The sequence below is a fragment of the Triticum aestivum genome, chromosome 4D, assembly GCF_018294505.1.
Source record: "Triticum aestivum cultivar Chinese Spring chromosome 4D, IWGSC CS RefSeq v2.1, whole genome shotgun sequence".
Lineage (NCBI taxonomy): Eukaryota > Viridiplantae > Streptophyta > Magnoliopsida > Poales > Poaceae > Triticum > Triticum aestivum.
Genome location: NC_057805.1, coordinates 465,714,159 through 465,738,159, shown reverse-complemented (window position 1 = coordinate 465,738,159; position 24,001 = coordinate 465,714,159). Strand labels below are relative to the sequence as shown.

Below are 24,001 nucleotides of genomic sequence, written 5' to 3'. Positions count from 1 at the left end.
TTATTGCAACTGGACCCGTCAATGGCCCTGACAGGTGGGACCAACAGTTCAGGACTTTTCAGCCGTTTTTGGATCCCAACAGAGAGCAGAGCTCCTCCGTCCCCATCGCCGCCGGTCGCCGCCCCTCCGGCCCTCCCCCACGACCCCCCTTCCCGCCGTCCACACCTAGCGCTGCCCCTCCCCCTCACTCTGGGGGAAAAAGATTCGACGGCGATGGCGGAGGAGGCAGGAAGGAGGAGGCGCGCGGCGGTGGTTGTGCTGGGCGACATCGGCCGCAGCCCGCGGATGCAGTACCACTCCCTCTCGCTCGCCAACCAGGTGCTCCTCTGACGAATCCGTAACCTCGCGTCTGTTTTGGCCGGATCGAATTAGAGCATAGGATTTTGTGTTTTAGTAGTATCTTAGACTTAGCTGTTCGTTATTCTTCTTCTTAACAGGCCGGCATGGAAGTGGACATTGTTGCAAACGGAGGTATTCTGTCTTCACACAATTTCGTTTTGTTGTTGAATTCTACTGCCAAATGGTAGAACGAAGCCATCTATTTCCTAGATGCATGTTAAGGAACGTCATACAGGCCGGAGTTTCATCAGCTTTCAGTGTTATTTTTGTTGAGATCTGACCTTGTATCCTATCCTATGTCTTTGAGCAGGAAGTGATCCCCATTTATCCCTGAGAGAGAATCCATCAATTCATATACACGAGATGGTATTGATCGTTTGAAGTATTTTATTTTCTCTATTTTCTCTTACTACAGTTAACTTCCAAGTATTATCTTCAGAAATCAGTGCAGTTATCGGGAATTTCAAAGATATCTGGTGCCCTGGCGCTGCTACTTAAAGCTGCCATCCAGTTTATCATGCTGATTTGGTTTCTCTGCTTTAAGATTCCTCGCCCTGATGTCTTCATTGTTCAGGTAAAATTACATGCAGCTCTCTTATTTGCATATGTGGTTCAGAATTACATGAACAGTATGTCTAATCACTAGCATTGTCAGCAAATTTAGTTCTTTTTTAGAGCATTCAACAATCTAGAATTCGTTGTCTACCATACTAAGTAAATGAATAGTCATAGTTGGCTTATTGTGCAGCTTAAGTATTAAATAGTAACTCGTGCTATGCTATATGTACAGTAACATATTGTTTACACCATTCTCATTTTGGCAATGCTGATTGTAGTATATTCACAAAATTGCTTACTCTGACCCTTACCTAGTTACAGAATATGCTTCAGTCTCACCCCGTTAAGATTTAATCACCTAGAGCCCCTTTTGATTGATATATTTAAAGATTCTTTTGGTAATATAAAAATGTCAAAAATTTAGTTATCGCGTTTCACAGTAACAATGAGAGACCTGATTTGTGTCATTTGACCATCTTTTGTCCAACAGAATCCACCCTCCGTTCCAACATTGGCGGCTGTAAAACTGGTTAGCTGGCTAAGAGGTGCTAAATTTATTGTGGATTGGCATAACTTTGGATATACTTTGCTTGGGTTGTCTCATGGCAGAAGTCATGTAATAGTCAAAGTCTATTTTTGGTAACCCCTCCAACCATATTCGCTTATCTGCTAGACTGCTGGTGTATCCTATTGGTCATGTGTTTTAATTAGTGTTGTTTTCTTGTATTCTAGGTTTGAGAAGCACTTTGGACGTATGGCTGATGGTGCCTTTTGCGTTACGAAAGCAATGCAACATGAGCTTGCTCAAAATTGGGGAATCAAGTAAACAGATTGAACTTCAACTTCTTATTTTTTGTCATTAAGGCTGTTGTGCGCATGCTGCAGTTTATACTAACATAGTCACAATTTTCAGAGCAACAGTTCTTTATGATCATTCTCCTGAATTTTTCCGTCCTGCTTCCTTGACTGAGAAACATGAGGTGAGCATTTGTTGTCTGTTCTTCCTTCGCTACTTGCGGTACTGCATAACAGCATATGTAGCCTTAACACATGAAATAGTTGTTCTGCAGGTTGGGTGGTTCCATTTGTGGTGCTATGGGCAGTGCTGATTGCATCTCTGTTGGTATGTTGTTCTCCAACCAACCAGATTTTTTTCATGATATAAGCATATTGCAGTTTAATTTATTTTATTTGGTTTTCTCTTCTTACAACAAAGAAAAAGAAGTGGAAGACAAGAACACTACTGTACTTACTGGCAAGATTGATGGTGGAGTTTCGTTGAAGCCTAATAGACCTGCACTTGTTGTGAGCAGCACAAGCTGGTATGTTCTCTTGAACTGAGTGGTCCCTGTTGTTGCAGAACTTTTATGTTCAGCTCATGTGATTATTGAGCAGATAGTTAAAAATTCGGACGAACTTATAAATCTTTGCCACCTGCATTCCAGGACACCAGATGAAGATTTCAGCATACTTCTGGAAGCAGCACTGATGTATGATAGACGTGTTGCTGCAACATTAGGTGAAGAGGATTCAATGGACGAGGGGCAGCTTTGGATTGATATCAAGAATGGAAAGCAATTTGATTACCCAAGATTGCTTTTCGTTATCACAGGTATCACACATTCTGCTATATTCTGTTGAATTACTAGTTTTTAACCATTGTTCTCATTTTCATAAATTTGATACTGAAGGTAAAGGGCCTGATAGGAAGAAATATGAGGAGCAAATAAAAAGGTTAAAATTGAGACGTGTTGCCTTCCGGACTATGTGGCTTGCATCGGAGGACTATCCTCTATTGCTAGGTATGCCAGCCACTTGCCAAAAGAATTTTATACCGCAGCATATATGCTGATTGTTTGAGCAAATACAGGATCAGCTGATCTAGGCGTATCGCTTCATACATCCTCGTCGGGGCTTGATCTACCTATGAAGGTTACTCACAACATCTTCTTACTTAAGCATGTAGGAATTTTTATTTTCTGCATTGTAACTTGAATGGTTGTTCTTAGGTGGTTGATATGTTTGGATGTGGATTACCAGTTTGTGCCGCTTCATTCTCCTGGTAACCCATGTTTGTAGATGTTTTAATTGTGATGTTTTGGCGCTGGCCTTTTGGTTGCTCTATATTATAAGCCTCTGGTTTCGTTTTTCCTTTGTGCAGCATCGAGGAGCTTGTAAAAGTAAACAGAAATGGACTTCTTTTCTCAACATCTTCGGAGCTCGCAGATGAACTTATGGTGAGGACCACTTTTAGTCTTTATCTTTTGTTTCATTTCATTGTATGACTACTTGGTATGCATTTTAAAATTAGCATAAGTACTTTCCATCATGGCTTTGTTTTTTGGATTAATCATTGAAAGAGACTTTAACTACTATTGCAATTAAATATCGTGCAGATGCTCTTCAAGGGATTTCCAGAGGAATGCGATACCCTGAAATCCCTGAAGGATGGTGCCTTGAGTACAGGGTCATCTTCCAAATGGTCAGCAGAATGGGGAACTAATGCACTTCCTTTGGTGAATCAGGTGAGAGCTCAAACCTGGCTTGCTAAATGTACGTTGCATTCATGAGATTAGGGCTTACCTTCTTTCGTATGCAATTTGCAGGTCATAGGCTAAATACTCAATAGTAATGCTAATCAGATGTGTAAAAGGATGGTTTTGTTGCTGGCCTGAATATCTGCTGATTCCATAGGTTATAGGTGTATTGTACACTTGAGTGACCAGATGTACATTAGAAGGTTGAGGTTGAGGAGAGGGCATGTGCATATTTCAGTTTGCTTGCACCTGTTGCTGCTAGGATCAGCCGCTACCAAGGGCATTGGTGTTGGGTCTTTGACAGAACCTACCGCCAATGCCCTCGGGGGCCTCACAAAGTCTGTAAAACTACCTAAATGCCCAGTTACATGACAGTAGAGGACACAAAAAAACATACTATGACACTGGCATTGAGACCAACTGTCAGAGACATATGTACATGTGCCCATTCAAAATTGTATCAGGACCCCGTTCTCTTTTCCTCCTCGCTGCCGCCCTGCTAGTTCAGATCACCACGATATCTGGAGGCACATATTAGGTTCTTTGTTAGTTTGTAGACACTGCTGCAAGACCTACACTGTCAGATGAACTTACACTCTGAATCTGTTGTGATCCATCTGTTCCCTCGTTCACCCGTCGCCGCGTTGCCTCCCCAAGGCAATTGCGCCGTATGGTGGTAGCTCTTGATCGCGGCCTCCAAGTCGTCGCTGGGTATGTCGTTATGGGGCAATGGCCAGGGCATCTACCCCGAACGTCCCGATCAACAGCATCGCCGCCACAGGCCGGCGGTGGCGGTGGAGCTCGTTGTCGGAACGTTCAGTATCAGCAGCAGCTGCTGCAAAGTGTGGGTTTCAGCTCACTTGTGATGAAGGCGAAGAGGGAACATATTGCGGTTTCAGGTTGGTGTTACATGCTGATAAGTTGAAACTGCCATGAGCACTTACGTCGGTACGACCCTGCGCTGAACTCTGGTTTTTTGGCGCTGTACTGCGCCCCACGAAGCCTGCTCTGCACCCAGCTCAGAACCTGCAGCAGCACAAGGACCCAACCCAAAGGAAATCAGCGTCCACGTCATTCACCGCAACAAGAGGTGGCTCAGACGAAGGAAGAAGAGAATGTCTTCGTGCGTGGTACTAGTACCCTCATGAGTGACTTGTTAATTTGCAACAAGGAGTCTAGAGTCCGCAGAGTGTTGGTCAAGAAGGATCTTTACAGAGGAATGGACTCCGCAGCAACGCCGATGGATTGGAACGGATGGTGCCAGCCAGTGTATATGTAGGAGCATGACGTGTGTGCGTGTAGGTCTGGGAGCTAACTCAACTTTTCCCCATGGCTCGAGCTCCAAAGGCGCCCACTGGCAATGACAAGAAGATTCTGCTGATCGAGGGTCATCACTGAGTTCTTGTGATCACAGCCTGGTACTTGAATCCTCGCTGTTCCTATCCAGGCCACGGCTTCATCAATAGGATCACTTTGTTAATCCTCCTTGACCTTGAGCTATGCTTGTTGATGATCTACTACTAGTATAAATCATCCACGTCCACGTGGCCACATAGGTCAAAGAGACCTGGGGAGAAACGTATGGGCAGTGCTACGTCCAGCGAGCTGGGATGCACTTTTTAAATGTTCAGCTGCACGTACCGGTCCGTACCGCCTCGAACCGGGCCCGTCGATGCGGAAAATGATCTCACGTTGCGTCTATTCCAGGAAACATAGGCGTGTGGAGAATTTAGCCACAGCTTTTGATGTAGCGCTACTGTTGTGGTGGTACTACGTCTCAAGATTTGTTTGGAGTTTGAGCATATGCATAAAAAGTTAAGAGCGTGCTCACCCATTGCCAAATTAAAATGCACATATATCATATTTCTCAAAAGTTAGCTTTGTAATTTTTTATTACCTTTGTAGAAAAACTCATCGACATTTTTACAGTACCAAATCAATACCATTTGATTTCTTTTTCATATGCTGCATATTTGTTATCGTAAATGTTTATTTTTTTTGCTGTAAACCTGTTTAAAGCTTACAAAGTTTGTCTTTTTTAACACAATATAGACGCAGACGCTCATACATACACACATAGTCATCCCTACGAATGCATGCACACACACTATCCCTATGAGCACGTCCGAGAGACTGGGCCGACACATCATCTTGAGGTTGACGAAGTTGCCTTAGTAGTCGATGGGAACGTCTCCTCCCACTGAAGTACCAGTGCCAAGTCTAGGTCTTGAATCCTGGTGGGTTGGTTCGAGCCCAAAAGAACTAACCATCTGAGTTAAGGCTCAGTTCGCTACAAAGTTTAACTTTTAGAAATATTATATGCATTATATTTTGGCAAGAAGGGAGTAGCTGAATTGCCAAATTTACGGCGTGTATTCACCTTTTTGTAGCAAACAGCGGGAACTTTGTTCTTGTTAAGAAAAAAAAAATCAATTTATGAAGAAATCGAGGAAAAACAGAGTGATAGTGCATTTTTTCAATTGTTATTGGTGAGTAGTACAACAAACATCACCATTGTTAGCTAAGGTGTGTTCAAATAAGGATGGCTCACAAAAAAAGAGAAAACCGACATCCACACAACAAAGATAACAACTAACAACTACTATACATGATGCCAACTTGATAATATAATACAAGGTTCTCTGTAGTTTGATGTCTTCAATCTTTATCAAGTAATGATCATATGGCATTGTCGGATCAGGCCTCGCAGTCCCTGGGATCTCCAGAGGACCGCCTACATAGGCACACATCCAACGGCTAACCAAAAGAACCGATGCAAGTCAGGGTCCAGAACAACGCTTCCAAGAAGGGGATGACATCAATGTGTCACCATCGCCCCTTCAGAGTTTCGGTTTTCACCCAAAGAAAGTAGACCATGATGAGGAAAAATGAATTCTATGGCGATGCCTCCATGGAGGGGAACGACGCACAAGGTGTCAGGGGGATTAGACAAACTGGTCAAGGATTTTGCCTCCAACCATCACCCTTTCCATGGCAACTTTTTTTTCGAAGGAAGAGATTGCTCCCCGATTTTATTAATGAAATAATAGAGATTTAGGCACATCAAGTATTGAAAAAGCTAAGAAAATGAAAAACTAACTAGTGATAGCGTGTGTTCCCTATTTTGTGCAGAAGGAAACAAAGATTACATGCACATTTGCATTTCCTGAATATAAGAAAGCAACCACTCAATTGGGAAAGGAAGAGGATCATCCTTTAGTTCTGCAACCACTGCTAGTCGACGCCCACCCTTTCAATATGCTAAACACCACGGTGGCTACCGTTGCTAGTCTTCTGGATCGATGTCAGAGAACCTTTTGCTCCCTTTCCTTCTACAGACCAAAACATTCATCAATCCAATGGCAACTAGAGTAGAACAGGGAAGTAGCCTCTACATGTACGATCCAAGGAAGCATTCTTTTTTGTGTGACTCTTAGGTCATCCAAAAGCCAGCAGCCATGCCAACCACCACAAGCTTCTTCTCAACACTAGAGAAGCTGTCCAATAGTGCAATGCATTGAGCCAAGTCAGCAGGCGCTAACAACAAATCACAAGCACACTGAATAAAGTTCCAAATGGATCTAGAGATTAAAAAATCTTGTATGTCTCGAACAGTGCGGGAGAGTTCTGCATCATTTCATCAAGAAAGGGAAAAAATTACGAAAAGAGGCCAGAGGTCAACACATAGAGATCTCTAATTATAGACTTGCCATGAACAAAAAAAACTCAACCTCAATCAAACGCACCCCGACCTAAGAGCATCTGTAGCCATTTCCCTAAAATTTAAATCCTCAAACCACCCACTAGAATTTAACTCCTCAAATTTTTAGGAGTTGGAAAATTTGTGCACCTAGCCCTTCTCCCAAGTTTAACTCACCAAATCACAAAGTTGAAAAAACATGTCTTTTCGTACATGATTTGAAACTATATTAAAATAAGCAGGGCATAATTATACATAAACATGCCCACATTAAACTTAAAAGTACTTAAATCAAACTAAGCTACTACTTAATTAAGCTAAATTAGAAATTAAACATCTAAAAATACTCTAGTCCTCATCGAGGAGAGATGCTAATGATGGGCTCCTTGAACTTGCAGGGGTTGATGCCTCCATGTCGCTAGTGCCTCTCTGCCATGGCACATGCTCGTCAGCGGAGTCAGTGGAAACGAGTGTACCTGTCGAACTAGGCTAATAGTTCGTCTCGCGTCATTCCCCCGCTGTGTGCATCGTCTGGTAGTCGTCGTCATGCGCACTACTTGGACATGTCGCTTGCGAGGTGATCCACGATCGCAAGGGGTCGCGGCGCCGGCACGCTCCGTCTTGAGTTGCACCCTCATCTCCACGAGTGCCATCTCCTCCTCCCCCTCGGTGATCTCCAACCGGAGGATCTCAGATTCTATGTCATCATCATCCTCCTTCCCCGCTTCCATCTGCTCCACCAAATCCTCGGTGATGGGGATGATTTGGCAGGCGGGTTCGAGTCGGATGACAACTATGGTTTGGGGGTGGAGGGGTCGACGCTGGCTATCTATAGCCCTCCTGGGGGGCGAGGCACCAACAGTTGGCCTATGAAAGACCTTGCCACAATTTTGAGAGAAAGGATTTAGGGAGAATAGAGGTGTTCGTCAAAGCAGGAGGGGATAGTTTTGAAGAGTAACAACTCCTGAAATTTAGGAGTTAATTTTTTTGAGGAAAAGGGTAGGTGCGGTTTAACTCCTCGAATGCCAAGTTATTTGAGAGTTAAATTTATTTTAGGGAAGAGCTAGAGATGCACTAATTGTCAGGGACAAGTGACCTAGGAGAAAACACGTCTGAAAAACACATGGTCAATCTACTCATCTTCAGAGTAGAAAATACATGTTTTATCCCTGTGCCACCCCACAAAACAATGTCTCTCTAGTCAGTATGCTTTACTGATGGCTTTTGAGATCCGATTTGGTTAGCAGAAGGTTCCCAGAGCTTTGCCCCAAGATTTTTTCCCCAAAAGTAGCACATTTTTATAGCAATTTTGGAAACTAGCAGTGCTAACACGTTATTTGCAAAACTAGCACCCCGTCGGTCAGCCGTTGGCCGAAGAGGGCCCTTTCAGCTGGCCGAAGCCCGAGGAGGCCTCTTCGGTTAAGCGTTGGCCGAAGAGTGTGTGAGCTGGGCCGAAGACGGGCCTCTTCGGCCAGCCTGCGGCCGAAGATCTTTTCGCCTAACCAGCGGCCGAAGAGCTTTGGATAAGGCCGCAACTGGTCTTCTTTTTCCTCTCGCTATTCTTGCTCTCTCTCTCTCTCTCCCTCTCTCGTTCCTCTCTGTACGTCGCCCCCCTCGCTGATATCTTCGTTTCTCCACCTATTTTCAAATCCAAACCACAGAAACGGTAGATCGTAGCCATCTCCACCGGCCTACAGTCATTTTTTCCCAACGGGATAGTTATTTGTGCGTACAAGTGAGGTGGAGCCATGGTGGGGTGAGGAGGAGGAGAAGCCATGGTGGGCTGAGGAGGAGGAGGCGGTTTGGCTGTTGAGGAGGAGGTGCAGTTTCGTGCCGCCGAGGGGGTGGCGTTGGTGTTGTTTGTTGGTGCAAGTTCTCCGTGAGGTGGCCACACGCGTCGAAGGTATAATCACGCGTCACATTTTTTAGTGTTAATTGGTTTGTGCTGGCATTTTAGCGGATAGTTAGTGTAGCCGGTAATAATTTTGTTCGTTGCGATTAATTAGAAGGTGGCAATGTCTGACAGGTGAAAATTTCTGTATCAGTAAATTTGACTGTTTACTATGGCCCTGGTAATGTTCGATATAATGAGTTGGGGGTTGATCTTAGCGAGTTTAAAAATGGCGTCATGACACTTTCAGACCCGGACAGACTGGACATTAGACAGTTGAAGCACTGTTTGACTACTAGTTTTGGGCTGGATCCTGAAGTATGTTCCGTCAGTATTCATGCATTGTGGACCAAATCCTATAAAAATGCCAAGTGGGAGTTGATGCCCATAGATAGGAGCCAGCATTGGTTGACCCTGTTAAGTCGTTGCCAAGACCGAAGAATCCACCCATATGCCCTAGTGCAACCAGTGGAGAAGGAGGAGAATACCGTACAACTCCATGTGGGGTATGAACCCGACCAGGGTAGTCAAGTGGCTAACAAGATTCATTTATCTGGGTCTTAGCCACCGGATGTGGATGCTAGCCAAGCCGAGAAAGAGTCATACTACGTGTTGGACAATGTTTGTGGTCATGATACTGGCCAGAATATTCAGTCGATAATATTAGCTGGTTCTGGTGTTGCTGATGGGGATGAGGAAGGCGATGAAATGCAGAGGGTGATAGAGGAAGAGGGCGAGGATGGATATGCGGAGGATCTGGATTCTGAAAGTTCCGAGGATGAAGTGGAGGTACCGATTCCTTCTGCATGGAATCAGGACATATCCACCGGCCTTACTGTGAACGATGGCCATGAGACTCCATGGCAATATAATCTGAACCAAGTCCAGATAGGGGCTATGTTTGATACAAAGAAAAAATTGAAGTATGCGGTGATAAAGTGGGCTATGTCTACTCAGAGGGTTTTCCGGACACACATATCAAATCCAACAAACTATACCGTGAAGTGTGTTGAAACAAGTTGTCCTGCGAAGGTGCACGGGCACGTGTCGAAGTATAACATCCACTGGGTTGTCACCAATGTGGTCCCACATAATTGTGTGAGGAAAAACCTGTTGGTTCGTCATCCAAACCTGACTTCAACTCTCATTGCGCAACTCATGTATAGTGAGATAGTGGAGAAGAAAGATATGGAAGCAAAACACATCCAGACAGCAGTGAAGGTCAGATGGAATTATAACATTCCTTATGGGAAGGCTTGGAGGGCTAAGCAGAAGGCTATGGAGGAAAGGTTTGGGACGTTCTTCAACTCATATGATAATGTTGTCCGTCTCCTGGATGTACTGAAGGAGAGGAATCCCGACACTTATGTTAACGTACAACATACAAGGTTGCTGAGTATACCAGGTTTCAAGGTGTTGAAATGAGTATTCTTCTCTTTCGCTATGTGCATTGAAGCTTTCCGACATTGTCCTCATGTGATGTTTGTGGATGGTACATTCTTGACTGGTCAGTACAAAGGGCAAATCCTGACTGCCATTGGTGTGGATGGAAACAATCAAATCATTCCACTTGCCATGGCATTTGTGGAGGGTGAGAACTTTCCGAGCTGGGCATGGTTCTTCCGGCAAGTGAAAATTGCCATCGTGAAGGACCGACCAAACGTGTGTGTCATTCATGATAGACATGATGGTATATTGAAGGCTGTGAAGACACTAAGGAATCCAACAATAAACGAACCAACACCTTGGAAGGATTTGCAGAGCCGGTGGTGCATGCGCCATCTTGGGGCTAACTTTTTCTCACAGTTCAAGAACAAGCGGTTGATGAACTTGTTTAAAAAATTGTGCAAGCAGAACCAGGAGCGTAAATACCAATTTATTTGGTCAAAACTTGATGAGTTTACTAAGAAGCAGGTCCGTGCTAGGAAGAAAATGGAAAAAGACCGGCAACAATTAGCAAGACTCATGGCGGAGCTAGAGGAGCCAATTGATCTTTGTGACTTGCCAGCAATTGACCCTCCTAATACTACGAGAAAGAAGGGGAGGGCAATAAAGGATTTTTCAGAGTGGATAGAGAAAGATCCTCCCGTGAATTGGTCTTTGCTGCATGACACCCATGGAGCTAGGTATGACCACATGACAACCAACCTTGCAGAGGTGTATAACTTTGTACTAAGAGGGCATAGAGCATTGCCACTCACAACTATTGTGGAGGCTGTATTCCATGGCACTTTGAGATATTTCAGAGACCGGCACGAGTTAGCAAAGAAGCATATTATAGATAATCATAACACACCTTACTGTAGCCGTGTCATGGAGTGCATCGCAAAGAAGATAGAGAAAGCAAAGAAGCACACTGTGAGACTCGTAGGTAATCAGGAAAGGAGGTATGAGGTTCAGCTACCTACCGATGGTTTTGGTTCTGCGAATGAGGTGAAGACGCATGAGGTAAAAATTGGAACGAAATTTTATCCAACGTGTGAGTGTACATGCAACAAACCAAAGTTGTTGCACCTGCCTTGCTCGCATGTGTTGGTTGCCTGTGGCCAGATTGAGTTGGATGCCATCTCCTTTGTGTCGCCATACTACTTAAAAGAGTCTGTACTCAACACATGGATCGGTGAGATGACAGGGTTTAGAGTCGTTGGCAATTTCAACAAGGTTAACGACGGTGAGAGAGTATACATCCCGGATCCAGAACTTCCGCGAACAAGCAGGGGTCGATGTAAGGCTCGTCGAATCCGAAATGATATGGACCAATCTGAAGCTGGTGGAGCAACCAGACAATGTTTGCTATGCGCGACTTATGGGCATATGATGAAATATTGTCCCGACCTAAACAAAGACGGTGCTTCGACATCGACAACTGCAACAACATGTGCAAGAGGCAGACGTGGTCGTGGCAGTCGAGGCCGAAAGGGAGGATGAGGAAGGAATAACTCACAAGCTATATAATGTGGGGGAGAACGTTTTAATTTGTAATATCGTCTGGACTATGTTTTACTTTGTAATGTATGAACTATGTATTAATTTGTAATGTTGACTGGACTATGTTTTACTTTGTGTGTCTGAACTATGTTTTAATTTGTAATGTCCTCTGGACTATGTTTTACTTTGTATGTCTGAACTATGTTTTAATTTGTAATGTCGTCTGGACTATGTTTTGATTGCAGATATGTCTTTGTATCCGTTGCTTGATGGTACGATTAATAGAGGTCACCGAGCTGCACTTATGCAAGCGGGCAAGTACTTAGACGTTTTGGTCATTCGCACCCCAAAGACTAACTGGATGATACACCATTCATGGGTTGATAGGTATTCATCCGTTACCGATAATTTCAGTGCTTGTAGAGAATACCTTGCTGAAAACCGCTTATCATTTCCTTCTGCTCCTCGTTGGGTTTGACACTCTTACTTATCGAAAGGACTACGATAGATCCCCTATACTTGTGGGTCATCAAGACTCTTTTCTGGCGCCGTTGCCGGGGAGTGAAGCGCCTTTGGTAGGTGGAATTTGGTGGAAAAATTTATATAGTGTGCTGAAATTTACTGTCACTTGTTACTATGGAAAGTAATCCTTTGAGGGGCTTGTTCGGGGTATCTTCACCTCGACCAGTAGAGCAAAGAGTTGCTCCTCAACCTACTGAACCTACTGAAAATGAAAATGTTTACTTTGAAATTCCTTCAGGTATGATAGAGAAACTGCTAGCTAATCCTTTTGCAGGAGATGGGACATTGCATCCCGATTTACGCCTAATCTATGTGGATGAAGTTTGTGGATTATTTAAGCTTGCAGGTATGCCCGATGATGTTATCAAGAAGAAGGTCTTCACTTTATCTTTGAAGGGAGATGCATTGACATGGTATAGGCTATGTGATGATATGGGATCATGGGACTACAAACGGTTGAAATTGGAATTCCATCAGAAGTTTTATCCTATGCATCTTGTTCATCGTGATCGTAAATATATATATAATTTTTGGCCTCGCGAAGGAGAAAGCATCGCTCAAGCTTGGGGGAGGCTTAAGTCAATGTTATATTCATGCCCCAATCATGAGCTCTCAAGAGAGATGATTATTCAAAAAAATCTATGCTCGGCTTTCTGACAACATGTCGGGGAAACAACACCTATGGGATCACAAGAATCCCTACTACGGTTGCCGGGGCGTAGCGTTGTGAGAAGAGCAGGATCAGTAGCCAGCATGAGGATCGTTTACCCAGGTTCGGGCCGCGAGGATGCGTAAAACCCTAGTCCTGCTTTGGTGGGTGTATTTCAGAGAGTTCTTGAGCTCTCGAACTAGCTGTGGTGAGTGCGTGGTGCGAAAGAGCCGAATCCTTCTCCAGTATGCCATGGGCCTCCTTTTATAGTCGGAAGGGGCTACCACGGTGGCACACAGGAGGTGGAAAGGCGCACAGTGCTATGAGCTTATCGCTCATATTACAGGACAAGACGCATTTAATGCGTAGCTTAGGTGTCCCCTTGCTTTATCGGGGATGGGGGCGAGGCCCGTCCCGTCCGTCGCGGCTCCTCCTCGCTCCGACACGCGCCCTGGCCAGTGAGGCATGCGGTGCCATGTAGGCAGGCAGGCAGCTGAGGTGCACGGTGGTGGAGCCTTCACGAAGATCTGCATGCCGCCACGCAGGCGCTCGACGAGTTGGCCCGGGAGCTGCATGTTGCCATGCAGGTGCCTGCTTAGCTGGTTGAGCCGGCAGCTGCATGCGAACAACGGTGGGAACTTGGTTGGCGCAGTCCTGGCGGTGGCCCTGCTGGCGTCCTTGGTGAGGGCCTTGCCGGGTGACCCGGCAAGGGTCTTGCTGGGTGGCCCGGCAAGGGTCCTGCCGTGGCGCGCTATCGTCCCCGGCAAGGATCTTGCCGGGGGTCTCGTGGCTTTCCTCGGCAAGGATCTTGTCGAGGATCGTCGTCTTCTAATCCTCATCTGATCTTGAATATGTCTTCACAAAGATCTGCATGCCACCACAGAGGTGCCTCCCTGAAGGAAATATGCCCTAGAGGCAATAATAAAGTTATTATTTATTTCCTTATATCATGATAAATGTTTATTATTCATGCTAGAATTGTATTAACCGGAAACTTAATACTTGTGTGAATACATAGACAAACAGAGTGTCACTAGTATGCCTCTACTTGACTAGCTCGTTGATCAAAGATGGTTATGTTTCCTAGCCATAGACATGAGTTGTCATTTGATTAACGGGATCACATCATTAGGAGAATGATGTGATTGACTTGACCCATTCCGTTAGCTTAGCACTCGATCGTTTAGTATGTTGCTATTGCTTTCTTCATGACTTATACATGTTCCTATGACTATGAGATTATGCAACTCCCGTTTACCGGAGGAGCACTTTGTGTGCTACCAAACGTCACAACGTAACTGGGTGATTATAAAGTGCTCTACAGGTGTCTCTGAAGGTACTTGTTGGGTTGGCGTATTTCGAGATTAGGATTTGTCACTCCGATTGTCGGAGAGGTATCTCTGGGCCCTCTCGGTAATGCACATCAGTTAAGCCTTGCAAGCATTGCAACTAATGAGTTAGTTGTGGGATGATGTATTACGGAACGAGTAAAGAGACTTGCCGGTAACGAGATTGAACTAGGTATTGAGATACCGACGATCGAATCTCGGGCAAGTAACATACCGATGACAAAGGGAACAACGTATGTTGTTATGCGGTCTGACCGATAAAGATCTTCATAGAATATGTGGGAGCCAATATGAGCATCCAGGTTCCGCTATTGGTTATTGACCGGAGACGTGTCTCGGTCATGTCTACATAGTTCTCGAACCCGTAGGGTCCGCACGCTTAACGTTTCGACGACAGTTATATTATGAGTTTATATGTTTTGATGTACCGAAGGTTGTTCGGAGTCCCGGATGTGATCACGGACATGACAAGGAGTCTCGAAATGGTCGAGACATGAAGATTGATATATTGGAAGCCTATATTTGGATATCGGAAGTGTTCCGGGTGAAATCGGGATTTTACCGGAGTACCGAGGGGTTACCGGAACCCCCCGGGGGCTTAATGGGTCATAGTGGGCCTTTGTGGAGAAGAGGAGAGGCGGCCAGGGCAGGGCCGCGCGCCCCTCCCCCTTAGTCCGAATAGGACAAGGAGAGGGGGGCGGCGCCCCCCCTTTCCTTCCTCTCTCCCTCCTCTTTCCCCCTCCACTCCTAATCCAACTAGGAAAAGGGAGGGAGTCCTACTCCCGGTGGGAGTAGGACTCCACCTGGCGCGCCCCTCCTGGCCGGCCGCACCTCCTCCCCTTGCTCCTTTATATACGGGGGCAGGGGGGCACCCTAGAGAAACAACAACAATTGATCGCTTGATCTTTTAGCCGTGTGCGGTGCCCCCCTCCACCATAGTCCACCTCGATAATGCTGTAGCGGTGCTTAGGCGAAGCCCTGCGTCGGTAGAACATCATCATCGTCACCATGCCATCGTGCTGACGAAACTCTCCCTCAGCACTCGGCTGGATCAGAGTTCGAGGGACGTCATCAGGCTGAACGTGTGCTGAACTCGGAGGTGCCGTGCGTTCGGTACTTGATCGGTCGGATCGTGAAGACGTACGACTACATCAACCGCGTTATGCTAATGCTTCCGCTTTCGGTCTAAGAGGGTACATGGACAACTCTCTCCCCTCTCGTTGCAATGCATCACCATGATCTTGCGTGTGCGTAGGAATTTTTTTTGAAATTACTACGTTCCCCAACAGTGGCATCCGAGCCTGGTTTTATGCGTTGATGTTATATGCACGAGTAGAACACAAGTGAGTTGTGGGCGATATAAGTCATACTGCTTATCAGCATGTCATAGTTAGGTTCGGCGGTATTGTTGGATGAAGCGGCCCGGACCAACATTACACGTACGCTTACGCGAGACTGGTTCTACCGACGTGCTTTGCACACATGTGGCTGACGGGTGTCAGTTTCTCCAACTTTAGTTGAACCTAGTGTGGCTACGCCCGGTCCTTGCGAAGGTTGAAACAACACCAACTTGACAAACTATCGTTGTGGTTTTGATGCGTAGGTAAGAACAGTTCTTGCTAAGCCCGTAGTAGCCACGTAAAATTTGCAACAACAAAGTAGAGGACGTCTAACTTGTTTTTGCAGGGCATGTTGTGATGTGATATGGTCAAGACATGATGCTAAATTTTATTGTATGAGATGATCATGTTTTGTAACTGAGTTATCGGCAACTGGCAGGAGCCATATGGTTGTCGCTTTATTGTATGCAATGCAATCGCCCTGTAATGCTTTAGTTTATCACTAAGCGGTAGCGATAGTTGTAGAAGCATAAGATTGGCGAGATGACAATTATGCTACGATGAAGATCAAGGTGTCGCGCCAGTGACGATGGTGATCATGACGGTGCTTCGGAGATGGAGATCACAAGCACGAGATGATGATGGCCATATAATATCACTTATATTGATTGCATGTGATGTTTATCTTTTATGCATCTTATCTTGCTTTGATTGATGGTAGCAATTACATGCACTGGGTCCGTAACTTGAGGATTATCCTCATTGCTGCACAGAAGAATTACGTCCTGGAAGCACCGCTGGGTGCCAGGCCTGCTGCTGATGCAACTGACGACGTTAAGAACGTCTGGCAGAGCACAACTGATGACTACTCGATAGTTCAATGTGCCATGCTTTACGGCTTAGAACCGGGACTTCAACGACATTTTGAACGTCATGGAGCATATGAGATGTTCCAGGAGTTGAAGTTAATATTTCAAGCAAATGCCCGGATTGAGAGATATGAAGTCTCCAATAAGTTCTACAGCTGCAAGATGGAGGAGAATAGTTCTGTCAGTGAGCATATACTCAAAATGTCTGGGTATAATAATCACTTGATTCAACTGGGAGTTAATCTTCCGGATGATAGCGTCATTGACAGAATTCTCCAATCACTGCCACCAAGCTACAAGAGCTTCGTGATGAACTATAATATGCAAGGGATGGATAAGACGATTCCCGAGCTCTTCGCAATGCTAAAGGCTGCGGAGGTAGAAATCAAAAAGGAGCATCAAGTGTTGATGGTCAATAAGACCACCAGTTTCAAGAAAAAGGGCAAAAGGAAGAAGAAGGGGAACTTCAAGAAGAACAACAAGCAAGTTGCTGTTCAGGAGAAGAAACCCAAGTCTGGACCTAAACCTGAGACTGAGTGCTTCTACTGCAAACAGACTGGTCACTGGAAGCGGAACTGCCCCAAGTATTTGGCGGATAAGAAGGATGGCAAGGTGAACAAAGGTATGTGTGATATACATGTTATTGATGTGTACCTTACTAATGCTCGCAGTAGCACCTGGGTATTTGATACTGGTTCTGTTGCTAATATTTGCAACTCGAAACAGGGGCTACGGATTAAGCGAAGATTGACTAAGGACGAGGTGACGATGCGCGTGGGAAATGGTTCCAAAGTCGATGTGATCGCGGTCGGCACGCTACCTCTATATCTACCTTCAGGATTAGTTTTAGACCTAAATAATTGTTATTTGGTGCCAGCGTTAAGCATGAACATTATATCTGGATCTTGTTTGATGCGAGACGGTTATTCATTTAAATCAGAGAATAATGGTTGTTCTATTTATATGAGTAATATCTTTTATGGTCATGCACCCTTGAAGAGTGGTCTATTTTTGCTGAATCTCGATAGTAGTGATACACATATTCATAATCTTGAAGCCAAAAGATGCAGAGTTGATAATGATAGTGTAACTTATTTGTGGCACTGCCGTTTAGGTCATATCGGTATAAAGCGCATGAAGAAACTCCATACTGATGGACTTTTGGAACCACTTGATTATGAATCACTTGGTACTTGCGAACCGTGCCTCATGGGCAAGATGACTAAAACACCGTTCTCCGGAACTATGGAGAGAGCAACATATTTGTTGGAAATCATACATACAAATGTATGTGGTCCGATGAATGTTGAGGCTCGTGGCGGATATCGTTATTTTCTCACCTTCACAGATTATTTAAGCAGATATGGGTATATCTACTTAATGAAACATAAGTCTGAAACATTTGAAAAGTTCAAAGAATTTCAGAGTGAAGTTGAAAATCATCGTAACAAGAAAATAAAGTTTCTATGATCTGATCGTGGAGGAGAATATTTGAGTTATGAGTTTGGTCTTCATTTGAAACAATGCAGAATAGTTTCGCAACCCACGCCACGCGGAACACCACAACGTAATGGTGTGTCCGAACGTCATAATCGTACTCTACTAGATATGGTGCGATCTATGATGTCTCTTACTGATTTACCGCTATCGTTTTGGGGTTATGCTTTAGAGACGGCCGCATTCACGTTAAATAGGGCACCATCAAAATCCGTTGAAACGACGCCTTATGAACTGTGGTTTGGCAAGAAACCAAAGTTGTCATTTCTTAAAGTTTGGGGCTGCGATGCTTATGTGAAAAAGCTTCAACCTGATAAGCTCGAACCCAAATCGGAGAAATGTGTCTTCATAGGATACCCAAAGGAGACTGTTGGGTACACCTTCTATCACAGATCCGAAGGCAGGACTTTTGTTGCTAAATTCGGAATCTTTCTGGAGAAGGAGTTTCTCTTGAAAGAAGTGAGTGGGAGGAAAGTATAACTTGATGAGGTAATTGTACCTGCTCCCTTATTGGAAAGTAGTTCATCGCAGAAACCGGTTTCTGCGACGCCTACACCAATTAGTGAGGAAGTTAATGATGATGATCATGGAACTTCAGATCAAGTTGTTACTGAACCTCGTAGGTCAACCAGAGTAAGATCCACACCAGAGTGGTACGGTAATCCTGTTCTGGAGGTTATGATACTAGACCATGACGAACCTACGAACTATGAAGAAGCGATGGTGAGCCCAAATTCCGCGAAATGGCTTGAGGCCATGAAATCTGAGATGGGATCCATGTATGAGAACAAAGTGTGGACTTTGGTTAACTTGCCCAATGATCGACAAGCAATTGAGAATAAATGGATCTTCAAGAAGAAGACTGACGCTGACGGTAATGTTACTGTCTATAAAGCTCGACTTGTTGCAAAAGGTTTTCGACAAGTTCAAGGGATTGACTACGATGAGACCTTCTCACCCGTAGCGATGCTTAAGTCTGTCCGAATCATGTTAGCAATTGCCGCATTTTATGATTATGAAATTTGGCAAATGGATGTCAAAACTGCATTCCTGAATGGATTTCTGGAAGAAGAGTTGTATATGATGCAACCGGAAGGTTTTGTCGATCCAAAGGGAGCTAACAAAGTGTGCAAGCTCCAGCGATCTATTTATGGACTGGTGCAAGCCTCTCGGAGTTGGAATAAACATTTTGATAGTGTGATCAAAGCATTTGGTTTTGTACAAACTTTTGGAGAAGCCTGTATTTACAAGAAAGTGAGTGGGAGCTCTGTAGCATTTCTAATATTATATGTGGATGGCATATTGCTGATTGGAAATGATATAGAATTTCTGAATAGCATAAAGGGATACTTGAATAAGATGTTTTCAATGAAAGACCTCGGTGAAGCTGCGTATATATTGGGCATCAAGATCTATAGAGATAGATCAAGACGCTTAATTGGACTTTCACAAAGCACATACCTTGACAAAGTTTTGAAGAAGTTCAAAATGGATCAAGCAAAGAAAGGGTTCTTGCCTGTGTTACAAGGTGTGAAGTTGAGTAAGACTCAATGCCCGACCACTGCAGAAGATGGAGAGAAGATGAAAGATGTTCACTATGCTTCAGCCATAGGCTCTATCATGTATGCAATGCTGTGTACCAGACCTGATTTGTGCCTTGCTATAAGTTTAGCAAGGAGGTACCAAAGTAATCCAGGAGTGGATCACTGGACAACGGTCAAGAACATCCTGAAATACCGGAAAAGGACTAAGGATATGTTTCTCGTTTATGGAGGTGACAAAGAGCTCATCATAAATGGTTACGTTGATGCAAGCTTTGACACTGATCCGGACGATTCTAAATCGCAAACCGGATACGTGTTTACATTGAACGATGGAGCTGTCAGTTGGTGCAGTTCTAAACAAAGCGTCGTGGCGGGATCTACGTGTGAAGCGGAGTACATAGCTGCTTCGGAAGCAGCAAATGAAGGAGTCTGGATGAAGGAGTTCATATCCGATCTAGGTGTCATACCTAGTGCATCGGGTCCAATGAAAATCTTTTGTGACAATACTGGTGCAATTGCCTTGGCGAAGGAATCCTGATTTCACAAGAGAACCAAGCACATCAAGAGACGCTTCAATTCCATCCAGGATTTAGTCCATGTGGGAGACATATAAATTTGCAAGATACATACGGATCTGAATGTTGCAGACCCGTTGACTAAGCCTCTTCCACGAGAAAAACATGATCAGCACCAAGGCTCCATGGGTGTTAGAATCATTACTGTGTAATCTAGATTATTGACTCTAGAGCAAGTGGGAGACTGAAGGAAATATGCCCTAGAGGCAATAATAAAGTTATTATTTATTTCCTTATATCATGATAAATGTTTATTATTCATGCTAGAATTGTATTAACCGGAAACATAATACTTGTGTGCATACATAGACAAACAGAGTGTCACTAGTATGCCTCTACTTGACTAGCTCGTTGATCAAAGATGGTTATGTTTCCTAGCCATAGACATGAGTTGTCATTTGATTAACGGGATCACATCATTAGGAGAATGATGTGATTGACTTGACCCATTCCGTTAGCTTAGCACTCGATCGTTTAGTATGTTGCTATTACTTTCTTCATGACTTATACATGTTCCTATGACTATGAGATTATGCAACTCCCGTTTACCGGAGGAGCACTTTGTGTGCTACCAAATGTCACAACATAACTGGGTGATTATAAAGGTGCTCTACAGGTGTCTCCGAAGGTACTTGTTGGGTTGGCGTATTTCGAGATTAGGATTTGTCACTCCGATTGTCGGAGAGGTATCTCTGGGCCCTCTCGGTAATGCACATCAGTTAAGCCTTGCAAGCATTGCAACTAATGAGTTAGTTGTGGGATGATGTATTACGGAACGAGTAAAGAGACTTGCCGGTAACGAGATTGAACTAGGTATTGAGATACCGACGATCGAATCTCGGGCAAGTAACATACCGATGACAAAGGGAACAACGTATGTTGTTATGCGGTCTGACCGATAAAGATCTTCATAGAATATGTGGGAGCCAATATGAGCATCCAGGTTCCGCTATTGGTTATTGACCGGAGACGTGTCTCGGTCATGTCTACATAGTTCTCGAACCCGTAGGGTCCGCACGCTTAACGTTTCGACGACAGTTATATTATGAGTTTATATGTTTTGATGTACCGAAGGTTGTTCGGAGTCTCGGATGTGATCACGGACATGACAAGGAGTCTTGAAATGGTCGAGACATGAAGATTGATATATTGGAAGCCTATATTTGGATATCGGAAGTGTTCCGGGTGAAATCGGGATTTTACCGGAGTACCGAGGGGTTACCGGAACCCCCCGGGGGCTTAATGGGTCATAGTGGGCCTTTGTGGAGAAGAGGAGAGGCGGCCAGGGCAGGGCCGCGCGCCCCTCCCCCCTAGTTCGAATAGGACAAGGAGAGGGGGGCGGCGCCCCCCCTTTCCTTCCTCTCTCCCTCCTCTTTCCCCCTCCACTCCTAATCCAACTAGGAAAAGGGAGGGAGTCCTACTCCCGGTGGGAGTAGGACTCCACCTGGCGCGCCCCTCCTGGCCGGCCACACCTCCTCCCCTTGCTCCTTTATATACGGGGGCAGGGGGGCACCCTAGAGAAACAACAACAATTGATCGCTTGATCTTTTAGCCGTGTGCGGTGCCCCCTCCACCATAGTCCACCTCGATAATACTGTAGCGGTGCTTAGGCGAAGCCCTGCGTCGGTAGAACATCATCATCGTCACCATGCCATCGTGCTGACGAAACTCTCCCTCAGCACTCGGCTGGATCGGAGTTCGAGGGACGTCATCAGGCTGAACGTGTGCTGAACTCGGAGGTGCCGTGCGTTCGGTACTTGATCGGTCGGATCGTGAAGACGTACGACTACATCAACCGCGTTGTGCTAATGCTTCCGCTTTCGGTCTACGAGGGTCCATGGACAACACTCTCCCCTCTTGTTGCTATGCATCACCATGATCTTGCGTGTGCGTAGGAATTTTTTTGAAATTACTACATTCCCCAACAGTGGCATCCAAGCCTGGTTTTATGCGTTGATGTTATATGCACGAGTAGAACACAAGTGAGTTGTGGGCGATATAAGTCATACTTCTTACCAGCATGTCATACTTAGGTTCGGCGATATTGTTGGATGAAGCGGCCCGGACCGACATTACGCGTACGCTTACGCGAGACTGGTTCTACCGACGTGCTTTGCACACATGCGGCTGGCGGGTGTCAGTTTCTCCAACTTTAGTTGAACCGAGTGTGGCTACGCCCGGTCCTTGCGAAGGTTGAAACAACACCAACTTGACAAACTATCGTTGTGGTTTTGATGCGTAGGTAAGAACAGTTCTTGCTAAGCCCGTAGTAGCCACGTAAAATTTGCAACAACAAAGTAGAGGACGTCTAACTTGTTTTTGCAGGGCATGTTGTGATGTGATATGGTCAAGACATGATGCTAAATTTTATTGTATGAGATGATCATGTTTTGTAACTGAGTTATCGGCAACTGGCAGGAGCCATATGGTTGTCGCTTTATTGTATGCAATGCAATCGCCGTGTAATGCTTTACTTTATCACTAAGCGGTAGCGATAGTCGTAGAAGCATAAGATTGGCGAGATGACAATTATGCTACGATGAAGATCAAGGTGTCGCGCCAGTGACGATGGTGATCATGACGGTGCTTCGGAGATGGAGATCACAAGCACAAGATGATGATGGCCATATCATATCACTTATATTGATTGCATGTGATGTTTATCTTTTATGCATCTTATCTTGCTTTGATTGATGGTAGCAATTACACGGACTGGGTCCGTAACTTGAGGATTATCCTCATTGCTGCACAGAAGAATTACGTCCTGGAAGCACCGCTGGGTGCCAGGCCTGCTGCTGATGCAACTGACGACGTTAAGAACGTCTGGCAGAGCACAACTGATGACTACTCGATAGTTCAATGTGCCATGCTTTACGGCTTAGAACCGGGACTTCAACGACATTTTGAACGTCATGGAGCATATGAGATGTTCCAGGAGTTGAAGTTAATATTTCAAGCAAATGCCCGGATTGAGAGATATGAAGTCTCCAATAAGTTCTACAGCTGCAAGATGGAGGAGAATAGTTCTGTCAGTGAGCACATACTCAAAATGTCTGGGTATAATAATCACTTGATTCAACTGGGAGTTAATCTTCCGGATGATAGCGTCATTGACAGAATTCTCCAATCACTGCCACCAAGCTACAAGAGCTTCGTGATGAACTATAATGTGCAAGGGATGGATAAGACGATTCCCGAGCTCTTCGCAATGCTAAAGGCTGCGGAGGTAGAAATCAAAAAGGAGCATCAAGTGTTGATGGTCAATAAGACCACCAGTTTTAAGAAAAAGGGCAAAAGGAAGAAGAAGGGGAACTTCAAGAAGAACAGCTAGCAAGTTGCTGTTCAGGAGAAGAAACCCAAGTCTGGACCTAAGCCTGAGAATGAGTGCTTCTATTGCAAGCAGACTGGTCACTGGAAGCGGAACTGCCCCAAGTATTTGGCGGATAAGAAGGATGGCAAGGTGAACAAAGGTATGTGTGATATACATGTTATTGATGTGTACCTTACTAATGCTCGCAGTAGCACCTGGGTATTTGATACTGGTTCTGTTGCTAATATTTGCAACTCGAAACATGGGCTATGGATTAAGCGAAGATTGGCTAAGGACGAGGTGACGATGCGCGTGGGAAATGGTTCCAAAGTCGATGTGATCGCGGTCGGCACGCTACCTCTATATCTACCTTCAGGATTAGTTTTAGACCTA

The 24,001-nt window shown here is 44.9% G+C and overlaps 1 protein-coding gene across 2 annotated transcripts; it reads left to right on the top strand.

The window, feature by feature from the left end:
• The first annotated feature begins 6 nt into the window (after positions 1 to 6).
• On the top strand, positions 7 to 3,915 carry LOC123098666 (UDP-glycosyltransferase TURAN). 2 transcript variants are annotated; one of them, XM_044520712.1, is made up of 16 exons: positions 7 to 318; positions 438 to 471; positions 650 to 705; positions 779 to 913; positions 1,388 to 1,536; positions 1,630 to 1,719; positions 1,811 to 1,877; positions 1,957 to 2,020; positions 2,114 to 2,219; positions 2,343 to 2,509; positions 2,589 to 2,699; positions 2,768 to 2,829; positions 2,907 to 2,959; positions 3,059 to 3,134; positions 3,294 to 3,422; positions 3,504 to 3,915. In XM_044520712.1, the coding sequence occupies exons 1-16, from the start codon at positions 22 to 24 to the stop codon at positions 3,513 to 3,515; spliced, it is 1,608 nt and encodes a 535-aa protein (XP_044376647.1). In that variant the 5' UTR covers positions 7 to 21; the 3' UTR covers positions 3,516 to 3,915. The 2 variants fall into 2 exon arrangements, with proteins under 2 accessions (XP_044376647.1, XP_044376649.1); XM_044520714.1 differs by having other exon boundaries at positions 22 to 318; positions 2,120 to 2,219.
• Positions 3,916 to 24,001: the final 20,086 nt, after the last annotated feature.